Source organism: Salvelinus fontinalis, chromosome 15 (genome assembly GCF_029448725.1).
Source record: "Salvelinus fontinalis isolate EN_2023a chromosome 15, ASM2944872v1, whole genome shotgun sequence".
Classification (NCBI taxonomy): Eukaryota; Metazoa; Chordata; class Actinopteri; order Salmoniformes; family Salmonidae; genus Salvelinus; species Salvelinus fontinalis.
Window position 1 is genome coordinate 32,475,247 of NC_074679.1, and position 13,457 is coordinate 32,488,703.

The 13,457-nt window shown below is 39.7% G+C and overlaps 1 protein-coding gene across 1 annotated transcript; it reads right to left on the bottom strand.

The window, feature by feature from the left end:
- Positions 1 to 3,688: 3,688 nt before the first annotated feature.
- On the bottom strand, positions 3,689 to 11,687 carry LOC129811827 (26S proteasome regulatory subunit 10B). Its single transcript, XM_055863472.1, has 13 exons — positions 11,549 to 11,687; positions 11,104 to 11,183; positions 10,983 to 11,022; positions 10,765 to 10,817; positions 10,580 to 10,647; positions 10,224 to 10,338; positions 9,474 to 9,561; positions 9,170 to 9,355; positions 9,018 to 9,079; positions 6,191 to 6,311; positions 5,912 to 5,992; positions 5,731 to 5,802; positions 3,689 to 4,811 (listed from the first exon to the last, which is right to left on the bottom strand). The coding sequence occupies exons 1-13, from the start codon at positions 11,631 to 11,633 to the stop codon at positions 4,693 to 4,695; spliced, it is 1,170 nt and encodes a 389-aa protein (XP_055719447.1). The 5' UTR covers positions 11,634 to 11,687; the 3' UTR covers positions 3,689 to 4,692.
- Positions 11,688 to 13,457: the final 1,770 nt, after the last annotated feature.

The window sequence follows — 13,457 nt, forward strand, 5'->3', positions numbered from 1 at the left end:
TTTATTTCCCTAAAGAGTGTATTACAGGGCTCCAGACTAACATTTTGGTGTCACTGGTGCCACTACTTTGTACAGTTGGTGGCAACAGCCCGTGATTTAGTCAGACCCAAATCATAAGTCTTCATCTTGTAAAGTAATTCATTCTTTATTAAGAAGTATAATAAAGACTACTGAGGTATTAAATAATTAAGTTATCTAACACGTCCAAGCAGGAATGCCTGATTGAAGATACAGTATTTTGATGTACAACCTAATCCAGTGATTGTCGTGAATTTTGGGTTGACAATTAGACTATAGTTGCTATAGTCTACTGTCCAAATAGGACTCCAGATTTTTTTGTTCAATAGAGAGGAATTACATACGTCTTTATGTGCACCAACTAATATCAAACTAATTGATTTTGGGAAAATGGAAACTCAAAACACATTAACTAGATTGCCTACTCTAAATATAATACCCACTGCTAGTAGTCATGCATTCATACAACAGTAAATGTAATGTCCTAAAATAACTTTGCAGTTGTAGCCTACTACACAAGACCTATAGGCATATGCTCTGGCAATGGCCGGTACGCATTTCACATGTAACGGATGTGAAATGGCTAGCTAGTTAGCGGGTGCGCGCTAGTAGCATTTCAATCAGTTACGTCACTTGCTCTGAGACATTAAGTAGGGTTGCCCCTTGCTCTGCAAGGGTCGCGGCCTTTGTGGAGCGATGGGTAACGATGCTTCGTGGGCAACCGTTGTTGATGTGTGCAGAGGTTTGTCGTTCGCGCCCGTGTCGGGGCGAGGGGACGACGTAAAGTTATACTGGGACATTGATGCTGTTGACCCGGATCACTGGTTGCTGCGGAAAAGGAGGAGGTTAAAAGGGGGGTGAGTGTAACGGATGTGAAATGGCTAGCTAGTTAGCGGGTGCGCGCTAGTAGCATTTCAATCAATTTGCAGGTGTGACGTCATTACTTCCATCTGTTTTTATCGATACAAGATAGTTAAATGGAAAGACACCATAGCAGGCAATTGTCACATCTATTTTCTATGCAAACTTTCTAAATGTTAACAGCAATAAAATCACTGGACAAGTTAATGGAAACATAGCTATTGCTAGTCGCTATGGTGATATGACTTGGATCGACTATTTTTTCTTGAGCGGATGGTCAGGGGGCCGGAACATAATTACAAATCATTTATAGCAAATTGACAGCAAGAAGCTCGGATATATTTGATTAGAACATCATTTCAAACCTTGATTACATTTGTATACGGTCACATATATCGCTCTATTATGCATGGGAATACTTTGGAAAAGTTTTCCATAATTAAAATTACTTGGAGCTGATTTGTTAGTTTTTTTTCTTCTTTTTTGCTCAGAAAATTTGTTAGTGGGCCACCAGCTCCAAATTTAAACCAGAATAAACAAAAAAGTCACACCATTGTCTGCTTATTTATCCTTTACGTAATGATTTATGTTATGAAACTCAGGTCAGAATATCCAGTGTCAATTCACTAACATGTCCAAAGAAATATTCCATAAAATTGATTTTCAAATATTGCAATTATATTTGCATAATAGGAGGGGATGATGATACCAGAGTAAGCTATAAGGCTCTTTTTCTGAATACATTGAGATACAAATGTGACTGGTTAAGATCAAGAATCCACAACAATATTGAAAATGTGAAGGTCACATCTAAAGTAGCCCTATACAATATTTACAAGGCCATGTAAAAGGTTCAAGCTGGAACTTCCTAGTGTCATACACAGGATGCTGTCTCAAGCTCTGGGACACAGCAACCATTTGGCAGACAAGGTCTAGAACACATTTTATTACAACTTCACTGTCCTCTGCTGAACAGAATACAAATGACCTGGCTTCAAACTAGTATTCTAGCACCACCTTGTGGCAATACTTCTAGATTTTAGACCTTTATACACCACATACTGCCTTTTCCACATTTTGTTGTGTTACAGCCTGAATGTAATTCACTGGCCTACACACAATAACCCATAATGTCAAAGTGGAATTATATTTTTCTAAATGTTTACAAATTCATTCAGAATGAAAGGCTGAAATGTCTTGAGTCAAGTATACAACACCTTTCTTATGGCAAGCCTAAATCAATTCAGGAATAAAAATATGCTTAAAACAGGTCACATAAGTTGCATGTACTCACTCTGTGTGCAATAGGGTTTAACTTGATTTTTAAATGACTATCCCATCTCTGTACCCCACACATACAATTATCTGTAAGGTCCCTAAGTCGAGCACTGAATTTCAAACACAGATTCAACCACAAAGACCAGGGAGGTTTTCCAATGCCTCACAAAGGGCACCTATTGGTAGGTGTGTAAAAATACATTTTAAAAAAGCAGATATTGAATATCTCTTTGAGTATGGTGAAGTAATTAATTACACTGGATGGTGTATAAATGCACCCAGTCACTACAAAGATGCAGGCATCCTTCCTAATTCAGTTGTTGGAGAGGAAGGAAAGGATTTAACCATGAGGCCAAAGGTGGCTTTAAAACAGTTACAAAGTTTAATGGCTGTGAAAGAAAATGGCAGATGGATCAGCAAATTGTAGTTACTCCACAATACTAATCTGACAGAGTGAAAAGAAAGAAGCCTGTACAGGATTTTAAAAAATGTTCCAAAACATGCATCCTGTTTGCAATAAGGGGGCACTAAAGGAACACATTACTGAATACCATTCTCCAGATTTTCAAGCATAGTGGTGGCTGCATCATGTTATGGGTATGCTTGTAATCGTTAAGGACTGGTAAGTTTCTCAGGATAAAAAAGAAACGTAACGGAGCCAAGCACAAGCAAAATCGTAGAGGAAAACCTGGTCCAGTGCTTTCCAACGGACACTGGGCGATGAATTCACCTTTCAGCAGGACAATAATCTAAAACACAAGGCCAAATCTACACTGGAGTTGCTTACCAAGAAGACAGTGAATGTTCCTGAGTGGCCGAGTTACAGTTTTGACTTAAATCTACATTAAACTCTATGGCAAGACCTGAAAATGGTTGTCTAGCAATGATCAACAACCAATTTGACAGAGCTTGAAGAATTTTGAAAATAATAAAATGGGCTAATGTTGCACAATCCAGGTGTGCAAAGCTCTTAGACTCACAGCTGTAATCAATGCAAAAGGTGCTTCTACAAAGTATTTACTCAGGGGTGTGGATAGTTATTTAAATGAGATACTTATGCATTTCATTTTCAATAAATTACCAAACATTTCCAAAAACATGTTTTCACTTCGTCATTATGGGGTATTGCATGTAGATTTGTGAGAAAAAAAACATTTAATCCATTTTGAATTCAGGCTGTAACATAAAATAATAGTAAATGGAATAAATGAAGGGGTATGAATACTATCTGAAGGCACTGTACTTTTACACATACTCAGAATGTTACTTGGTGATATGGTGCAGCTAGTGATAAACAACATTTAGAGACAGAAGACAATTTGCATACATCCAAAAGTAATTTGAACAGTAAACACACAAGCTGCGACCAAACACTGTGGCTGCCTTACCGGGCGCAAAACAGCTCTTTATGGCGTTCCCACATTAGATTATGTTTTCCATAACCTGAAAGAAGTTGATTGAAAGCATGTTGGAGCTATTATTTTTCTATCATGGAACACCTTCTTTGGATCAAGAAATGGGACAGCATATATATTGATTGGGTGACATTTTTATTGCAGCAGTAGTTTTAGAGGGGCATCTTTTCTGAAATTCAACATCAAAGACAGAAGGAACATTTTTGTGCTTGCCAGTGAAGACATTTACAGTTAACGACAAGGCACATTAACCTGTAGTGATACGATTAATTTTAAAGCAGCAATCAGCAATTGAAACAATAACAAAGCGTGTCTCGCAGCTATTTCTGTAAAATGCTGAGGGATGGGGCTGCAGAAATGTAACCGCTCAAATTCATAGACAAAGCTATGGATGCAAGGACTGACCTTCCATGATATCAAAATTATAGTTGTAACCATGTTGAGGCTATATAGTGTTTGTTTACCTTTACTTTGTTTAAAAACATGAGTAAAACAAGCTTATATTTTGGGTTCTGATGGGGTACGACAGTTGAACTAAGCTCATGAGGCATTTATAAGTTATATTCTTCAAGAGTCAATGGGTACATATCAATAATTTCTAAGTCTAAAAATGTTTGTGGCAAATACAATTTGCCCCTTTAAGTCAGAAATTTCAATTTTGGCTTCTCCACTATTTAGTGGAGTTATGACGATAACTTTAATATGGTACAAAGTCAGCCATAAATCTCAACCATTTCTTGAATCAGACTAGTGAAACTGTCGAATGCAAAAATGAAAAGTACATCTGTGGTTCTGACTCTGAATTCCAAAAATCCATAAGGATATTTTACACTGACTGGTGTATTACTCAGTAACCTCTGAATGGGCATTAAGAGAATCATATGATTGGACATAAGATTGTTGACAGTTTATTTAAATATGTATTCTTATGCAAAATACGAAAATAAAAACCAAACATTTCACCACATAAGTCTGTATTAAATAAACATTTAAAATTATGTCTTTGAAATATACATTTGGAATACAGTAAAACACATATGTTTGCTTTTGTCGTCTCTTCCTTTACTCTTTCCAGACTCAAATTACCATATATCTCCTGATAGGTTGGTTGGTGGTACTATCATAAAGGCTTGTAGTCCAGCTTGGATTCCAGTTTCTTAGAATCTGCAACCTTGCGAACAGCCTTCATGAAATCTTCCTGGGTCACATACTCATGGTCAGCACGGATTGCAAACATACCTGGGAAATACACATAGCAGGGTTCATACAGACTGTGACAAGTCAAACTCAAGGACTTTCAAGTACTTCTTGGAGCACTAATACAGTTGAAGTCGGAAGTTTACATACACTTGGGTTGGAGTCATTAAAACTTGTTTTCAACCACTCCACAAATGTCTTGTTAACAAACTATAATTTTGGCAAGTCGGTTAGGACATCTACTTTGTGCATGACACAAGTAATTTTTCCAACAGTTGTTTACAGACAGATTATTTCACTGTATCACAATTCCAGTGAGTCAGAAGTTTACATACACTAAGTTGACTGTGCCTTCAAACAGCTTGGGAAAATTCCAGAAAATGATGTCATGGCTTTCATGGGAAAATCAAAAGAAATCAGAAATTTTATTTACTTTTCTGCTCTTTTGCACACCAGTATCTCTACTTGCACATCATCATCTGCTCATTTATCACTCCAGTGTTAATCTGCTAAATTGTAATTATTCACTCCTATGGCCTATTTATTGCCTACCTCCTCATGCCTTTTGCACACACTGTATATAGACTTTATTTTTTCTACTGTGTCATTGACTTGTTTATTGTGTTATTGGCTTGTTTATTGTTTACTCCATGTGTAACTCTGTGTTGTTGTCTGTGTCACACTGCTTGGCTTTATCTTGGACAGGTCGCAATTGCAAATGAGAACTTGTTCTCAACTAGCCTACCTGGTTAAATAAAGGTGAAATAAATCAAAATTAAAAAAGTAGCAACTTGAGAAAATGACAGATTTTCAAGGTATTCTAGTACTTGAATTTCAGAGTGCCAAATTCAAGTACTTTAAGCACCTTGTGCAAACCCTAATATAGGAACAGACTGAGTGAATAGCTTGTTTTTAAGATGTAAAATATACAGTTATAAAGTGTATTGGATAGGTTACTAACCTGCTTCAGTGCACACGTTCCTTAAATCAGCTCCATTAAATCCATCAGACAACTTCACAATGGCCTCGTAATCTGCAAAGAAATTCAAGTTACAGCTCACCATGAAATTCCCAACATGCAACTTCATTTCATCACAAAATTATGTCACATCCACAGCACACTATCCAGTCCCTAAACTCACCCATCTCTCCATGCTTAGTGATTGGTCCAGAGTGTATCTTCAGAATGTCCATCCGAGCCTGCTCATTGGGCAGTTCGATGTCTGTAAAGACAAAGCCAGAAGTTAAGAGTTCTGCTGTTCCTTGTCATTTACCAAGTCCTAGTTACTTTTCAGCCACTTGCCCTGGCCCTTTGGGGAAGTGACTAGGTGTTGAAATGGAACCAGGACCAAAGGTTTTTGCAACATGATTATCTATGCTTCTCAAACCAGGATAGTTAAAAGTCTCGAGAGGAAACATACGGATCTTGCGGTCCAGTCTCCCTGGCCTTAGAAGGGCAGGGTCCAGCGTGTCCGGACGGTTGGTGGCCATGATCATCTTCACTCTGTGCAGGGTGTCAAAGCCATCCATTTGGTTCAGCAGCTAGACAGGACAGACGAAAAGGTTAGCATCATCAGTCTTAATTGGCTGATAAAACCAAGTGTTTACAGGTTTAGCCTTTAACACTTTGAGGCTCAATAATATGAGTAGTACCACAGAGTTTCTAACCCAGAAGCCCAACACTTCCGGGAACGATTGCAAAGCAGAAGTCAATGAGAGAAGAGAAAATTTCTTCCTTAGTTCAATTTTTTTTTTCTCAATCTAAAAAGGCACAACCTATATTCGAGCAAATGACTTACAGGATACCTGAACCCCAATTTCAGCCTTGGCACAACCCCTTAAAACAAAAACAAAAAAATGCATTCAGGTGAGAAGTTGTGGGTGGAGGGAATTGCTCAAATATAGGAGTTTTGGGGTGGGTAAATGTAGTTGTAACTGATCCCAACACTTTCTCACTAAAGCATACTTACCAGAAATCTGCTGGCATGCTCTGATAAAAAAAAAGTATGTGCATTGTGAGCAATTATGGCTCCGGACAGTTCTCACAGTGGTAAGGCACAGAGTTCCTGACATCTATTACTACTTGCGGTGTTAAACTTGAATCTCTCATCAGGTGCAAAAACAATCTCTGAACTGTGGACTCACATTTATTGCGGTATTGTGTTGGGAAGAAAAGTGCAATCCCCACCTTAAAAATAAAGATTAGGGGCTCAATTCAATTGAAAGCGCATTGCAGTATTTACACAGTAGCTGTTTTCCAATGGTCAAATTAACTCATAGATCAGTCTTGGGTACTGTATATATATTAAAAAAACTTCCACTAGTGCCAGGGTGACCCCTCTCACAAGTATGCTTTCACTTTTTAAAATTAGAAGTGTGTGGGCATGGGATGAACATTGTAAATAAAGGATTAAAAAAAGTATAATAATACAAGACACTATCTGCCCCATGTGGGATTAGAACTCACAACCACTGAACTACTGTATAAGCAAACTTTCTTAGCGGAGTCCGCTGTTGGGAAAAAAAATTGGCATCTATTTCTTTTTACGATGGATATGGCTATGAATATAAACGGCTAATCCTCATAGCATCATGCCAAATCTATTGGCACACTCCACTTACCTAGACCACTGCCAAATAAGGTGCGCTGTCACCTGCTTTTATAGTGAGCCTTGAGGTGGTACCACCCAGCACATCCAGAAGGGAGTTTATTTCATATCCAACCCCTCCATTGAGATGACATAGGTACCTTCAAGGTGCCTCTACACCACAATTTCAATGATAGAGTTGACCCGCTAGGATCAAAAAGACTAGATTTACTACTACTAAAACATTACCTTTGCAACAAACTGTGAAAATGAAAACTAGAATTCACTAGTTTCACTATAACTAAGACATCTGGTCTTTAATGAAAAACATGTTTTTTCATGAAAGTTACTCTTTAAGTAGCTGAATATGTTTTTACTCCAACCTTGTGAAAGTGACAAACTGACACGTTTTCATTTTAGTCAAAAACAACTTTACATCGAAGGAGTGCCTTTCATTTGACGGCCTCCACATGCGCAGGTCGGCGCGAGACGACCATTAGACCCGATGATGCGTTTCTGCGCATGAGCTTAGCTAGCCAACGTTGCCATGACATCGCCTACAAGCGTGATCTGGGATTTCTATCAGGGAAGCAGTTTCTACATACACTACCGTTCAAAAGTTTGGGGTCACTTAGAAATTTCTTAGTTTTTGAAAGAAAAGCAATTTTTTTGTCCATTAAAATAACATCAAATTGATCAGAAATACAGTGTAGACAATGTTAATGTTGTAAATGACCATTGTAGCTAGAGACTGCTGATTTTTAATTGAATATCTATATAGGCGTACAGAGGCCAATTATCAGCAACCATCACTCCTGTGTTCCAATGGCATGTTGTGTTGGCTAAGCCAAGTTCATCATTTTAAAAGGCTAATTGATCATTAGAATGCCCTTTTGCAATTATGTTAGCACAGCTGAAAACTGTTGTTCTGATTAAAGAAGCAATAAAACTGGCCTTCTTTAGACTAGTTGAGTATCTGGAGCATCAGCATTTGTGGGTTCGATTATAGGCTCAAAATGGCTAGAAACAAAGAACTTTCTTCTGAAACTCATCAGTCTGTTCTTGTTCTGAGAAATGAAGGCTATTGCATGCGAGAAATTGCCAAGAAACTGAAGATCTCGTACAACGCTGTGTACTACTCACTTCACAGTACAGCGCAAACTGGCTCTAACCAGAATATAAAGAGGAGTGGGAGGCCCCGGTGCACAACTGAGCAAGAAGACAAGTACATTAGAGTGTCTAGTTTGAGAACCAGACACCTCACAAGTCCTCAACTGGCAGCTTCATTAAATAGTACCCGCAAAACACCAGTCTCAACGTCAACAGTGAAGAGACGACTCCTGGATACTGGCCTTCTAGGGCCTCTGTACGCCTATGTAGATATTCCATAAAAATAAAATGTTTTTTATTTAATTTTTTTTAATCAGCCATTTCCAGCTACAATTATCTTTTACAACAACATTAACAATGTCTACACTGTATTTCTGATCAATTTGATGTTCTTTTAATGGACATTTTTTGTGTTGCTTTTCTTTCAAAAACAAGGACATTTCTAAGTGACGCCAGACTTTTGAATGGTGGTGTATCTTCATACTAAACCATCTTTGGTAGTACTTTGTGTGCAGTTAAGCTTATGGTTGTTCTCTGTTGAGAGACTCACCTCCATCAGTGTCCTCTGGATTTCTCTGTCTGCAGACGTCCCCTCAGAGAAACGACGACCACCTGTTAAACAGACAAAGACTCGTGTGTGTGTCTGGAACTCTGTTCAGTCAGTTTGTTGATTTCTATAGTCTGTAGCTCTAGTTCATGTACCTATGGCATCGATCTCATCCATGAAGATGATGCAGGGCTGGTGGTCCCTGGCGTAGTTGAACATCTCTCGGATCAGCCTAGCGCTCTCACCAATGTACTTGTCCACTATGGAGCTGGACACCACCTTTAGAAAATTGCAGTCAAGCTGGCTAGCAACTGCTCTGGCCAAAAGTGTCTTTCCAGTTCCTGAAAAGCATGAAAAGAAAATACAGTAAATTATAAAGCACATACTACTGGCTTCTGGAAAGCAGCCCTCAGGGAACATGTAGTGCTATCAAAGAAACAGGCCAGTTGATCTCCTCACCTGGGGGTCCGTAGAGCAGGCAGCCTTTAGGGGGGATAATGCCCACCCTCAGGAAGAGCTCAGGGTTGGTCAAAGGCAGCTCAATCACCTGAAACAACATTTTCAAATCAAATGTTATCTGTCACAAACATGTTCAGCATATGTTATTGTTGGTGTAGCAAAATGCATCACCATCCATCCCTCTCACAATTGGACCATAAATATCTTCCGCACGCTCAATCTTATTTGCTCAACTCCTGCATCCTCCCTCCTCTCTGGCCTCCATTTAAAATGAGGAGAGGTGGCAAGTAGAGGGAATAAGGAGAAAAATACACTTGTATGAAGTGAGACTCATCAGGCAAATTAAGTTTACAGGGTGGAATCCCAAAATAAATGTATAAAGTGATAAAAAAAACATTTAGCTAGTTGTGCAAAACATTTTATAGATAAAAGGATAAGTAGCATATCCTTTTTAAATGTTTGCATGCTTTTTTATTTTGAGAAAACAATAGCTGATTAAAAAGGCAGTCTATCAGATTTCAAAACTCTTCCGCGAAGGACTCAGGTAGGATAAACTTGTGCTTCCTCGCCAAAAGGAGTCTATCGAGGTGAGGACCATTTTCCTAGTAACGAATTGACACTCTCCTCAACCACTTATCGGTTTCCGGGTCACGGAGGAGAGAGGGCGGACTTTTCCCAAATGACAAAAAGCCTCCAGAAAAAGCTAACTCTGTCCTGTATGGATAAAGTGTGTGTATGTGCCTCACTAACCTCTCTGAGCTCTCTGATCTGCTCAGCCAAGCCTCCGATCTCAGAGTAGGAGACGCTGCCAGGGTCTTCATGAGACATGTTGTACACAAGGGGGTCCACCTCTCTGGGAAGGTACCTGCAAGGGGGAACAGCACACCAATATGTCATCACAGTGTGCCTTTGTTCTTACGGATTATATAGGTCATGGAGATGTCTTATAAGCAGAATATATATAATTTGTTTTACTCAAAATGCTTTCAATAGGGAGACTGTTGCAGAAAGTCAGATGCAGGCTAACACAATACAATGGTGTTTTGCTTGATAAACATATGAAATAGTAAAAGGCATTATAGACTTGGGAGAGTATACCAACTCACCTCATGATAGTCAGAGTGGTCATATCCAATGCAACTCTAGTACCAGGTTTGAGCATAGCCTTATCCAGCTGGGTGACAAAATATAAGGTTGGCACCTCAAGCATAATCAATATGAAATGGGAAGTGAAATACAAGTTGCAATGTTGTTTGTAAATATTTTGTTGTGGCTTAGGGTTTTGACCTACCTGCCGTCTGCATCCAACCACATATCGTGGGCCATTGGTTGCTTTGACAATGACTTAATTCCACGAAAGGATAGAAGAAAACCCCACGTTACACACTATATAGTCAATGCAAGCTAGTAGGAACATTTAAACGTTTTCATCCATGTAGGCCTAGCGGTAGATTCAACAAAACAACATCATATACAGCAAAGGGATTTTCATTATAATTTAGGACTTACATTTTTCCTCTGTTAGCTGCTTCAGGACCTCACCAACAATCTAGAGAGGAGTCAAGAGAGGCCTTTGATATACATTTTATTTACAAGGCTTCTGATGATTTGGGATTAAATTTGCAGTCACCTGTCCAACACTTTGTAGAGCTTTCAGATCATTTTCTGATTTTTCATACTGTTTTGTCTGTTCTCTCAGTTGTTCACGCACTGTAAAGACAAACAAAAACAATGATTGACACTGACTACGTGTGTACCATCACACAGGCTGTCATCATCATCATCATCATCATCATCATCTGGTCGACCAAGTCAGCTAACACTAGCTAGTTAGCTAGCTAACTAACGTTATAAAACTAGCTTGTTCCTAAACACTGTGCATAAATAAAAGCTACACGAACAGTTACACACTAGACAGTTTAGTATAAATAACCTGGCGTTGAACTCATTTTCAAGGCTACTATAGCTATGTTAGTCTAGCTAGGTTACTGGAGAGGGTTACATTATGATGACAAAGCTACGTGGACAGTTGTTGTGGCTGTAAAAGCCTGGCTATTGACAGAAACGATACATACATTCTTTCAAGCGTCCATCAATTTCTTTGTGCTCAAGCAATTTCTTTCTGTAATCTTGAAGTCCCTTGTCTCTGGGATCCGCCATGATGCCTTGAAAAAACCGGCTCTGCCACACTGAATTGTGGGAATGAAAGTTGTGACATCAGAGGAAATGTTTTGCCATGTTTACAGTATGTTGTCACAGGAACGTCGTAATTCATTTTAAGTAGATTTAATTGTGCGTAGACTTAACGTTGCATTGAGAACATGTGACATTTTTTGTTAAGAAATTAATTCAAAACAACATATGAGTAGTATTTTGTGGAGCTTTTAGAAATGCATTCAATTTACCGTTTACATAAATGACTAATTTCGCGTTCAAGTGCTAGTCGGAACTCAGGAACTCGGTAATGTCCGACTTGCTAACTGGTTGAACGCGGAACGTGTATAACTACTATTACCGGTTAGTTTGTCCAACGTTTTCGAGTTTTCTAGTATTTAAAGTTACAAAAGCAATGTAGCATGCCATAGAGGATTCATTTGAACTCAATGGGCACAGTCTCAGCGGTCCTATATCAATCTGGCTTGAGTCACAGAGGGCAGGGATGGTCAGTCAGTGGGGTGATGGAGTTGAACAGATAAGTTATTTGATACAGGGGGTTACTATAGGGTTGTGACAGTTGGTTTAAACTTTAGGTTGGAGAACTTGGTAAGACACCTTGGTTTTGGAGTGAACTAGGCCTATCAACCGCCCAAAACAATCATCAAAGGGATAATTTGTTTGTTTTGTTTTACTTCTAATGGTTCTAATACTTCTAACTGAGCTTGAACCTGTAGTTAAACGCAAACAATAGGATCAAACCAGAGTGGTTGGTTTCTCCCAGCGAAGTGGCGGCCACGGCGGCGCCCTCCACTGTTTGCTGGGAGCATTCTCAGGCCGGCTGTCAGGATCGCTGCTCCACATAAACAAAGGCACATCTGGGCGGGCGAGGCGGGAGGCCGCCCGCACAATGTGTAAACGGACGGCCTTCGCCAAGCACCCGTCATCTTCTTGGCCACCTTTCCAAAAAGGCTTAAATTCCGTGTGCTGTTCTTTTTCTTATTTTCTTGGTCGTTGTTTTCAGCTGCTGGTCGTTTTGTGTATACCCACCTTTGAGTTTGTGAGATGAAGGGTCCTTGCACTTTGCATGCCACAATGTACTTGTACTCCTAAAGAGTGGTCAGAAACCCTGTAAGGGGTGTGAAGGGTCAGTTCAGCTCATCCAGATTGTGTGTGTCCTGTCACCTCTCTGACACATGTGACACAGCTGTGTATCGCTGAGATTGGTCACAATATTAGCAGTTAGAGAAGGGTAATACAAAGCTATATATTCAACAGTAATGGAGGCATCTTTGTGACTTCATGTTGGTATTTAGAATGCATGCAGTAGCAGTGAATATGTGAATAACTTGTACACCCTACATGCTTTTCAAGTTTAGTGTGTCTATGTTCATGCATCTGTGCTTGGGAAATTTTTAGATCATTTCTGTGAGTGTGCAACTGTTTGTGTGTGCGTGTGTCTGCTGGGGAACATCCGATCCCCTTGTTCGCCGCATGCCACGCTTGCTTGCAGGTGGTCTGTCCCTGCTCGGGGCTGGCAGCAGATTTCATATTTCATAGGAACGCAGCACTCCCCTGGACGCCATCATTGAGTCCACATGGCAGGCCGGAAAGGCACTCTGTGAACACTTGGCTGAAATATGTGCTTAGCCAGCCCCCCCTTTCCAGCCTGCTCGCTCGCTGGGCCTCACAATTACAAGTCAGCTACAAATGTTGGTAGCTGTCTTTAACCCCTTGGATGCCATACTGGAGCCCTCTGTTTTAATGACCTCTGTGGGTTCTTTAGTGAATAGTTGAAATTGCTATGGGGATATGAATGAAGGAGTCACA

Coding starts and splice junctions, on each gene's coding strand:
- LOC129811827 (XM_055863472.1), bottom strand. CDS start 11,633: ATGGCGGATCCCAGAGACAAGGGACTTCAAGATTACAGAAAGAAATTG. Junction 10,339..10,579: donor ACCACTCTGACTATCATGAG/GTGAGTTGGTAT, acceptor TCCCCCTTGCAG/GTACCTTCCCAGAGAGGTGG. Junction 9,356..9,473: donor CCTGCTCTACGGACCCCCAG/GTGAGGAGATCA, acceptor CATGCTTTTCAG/GAACTGGAAAGACACTTTTG.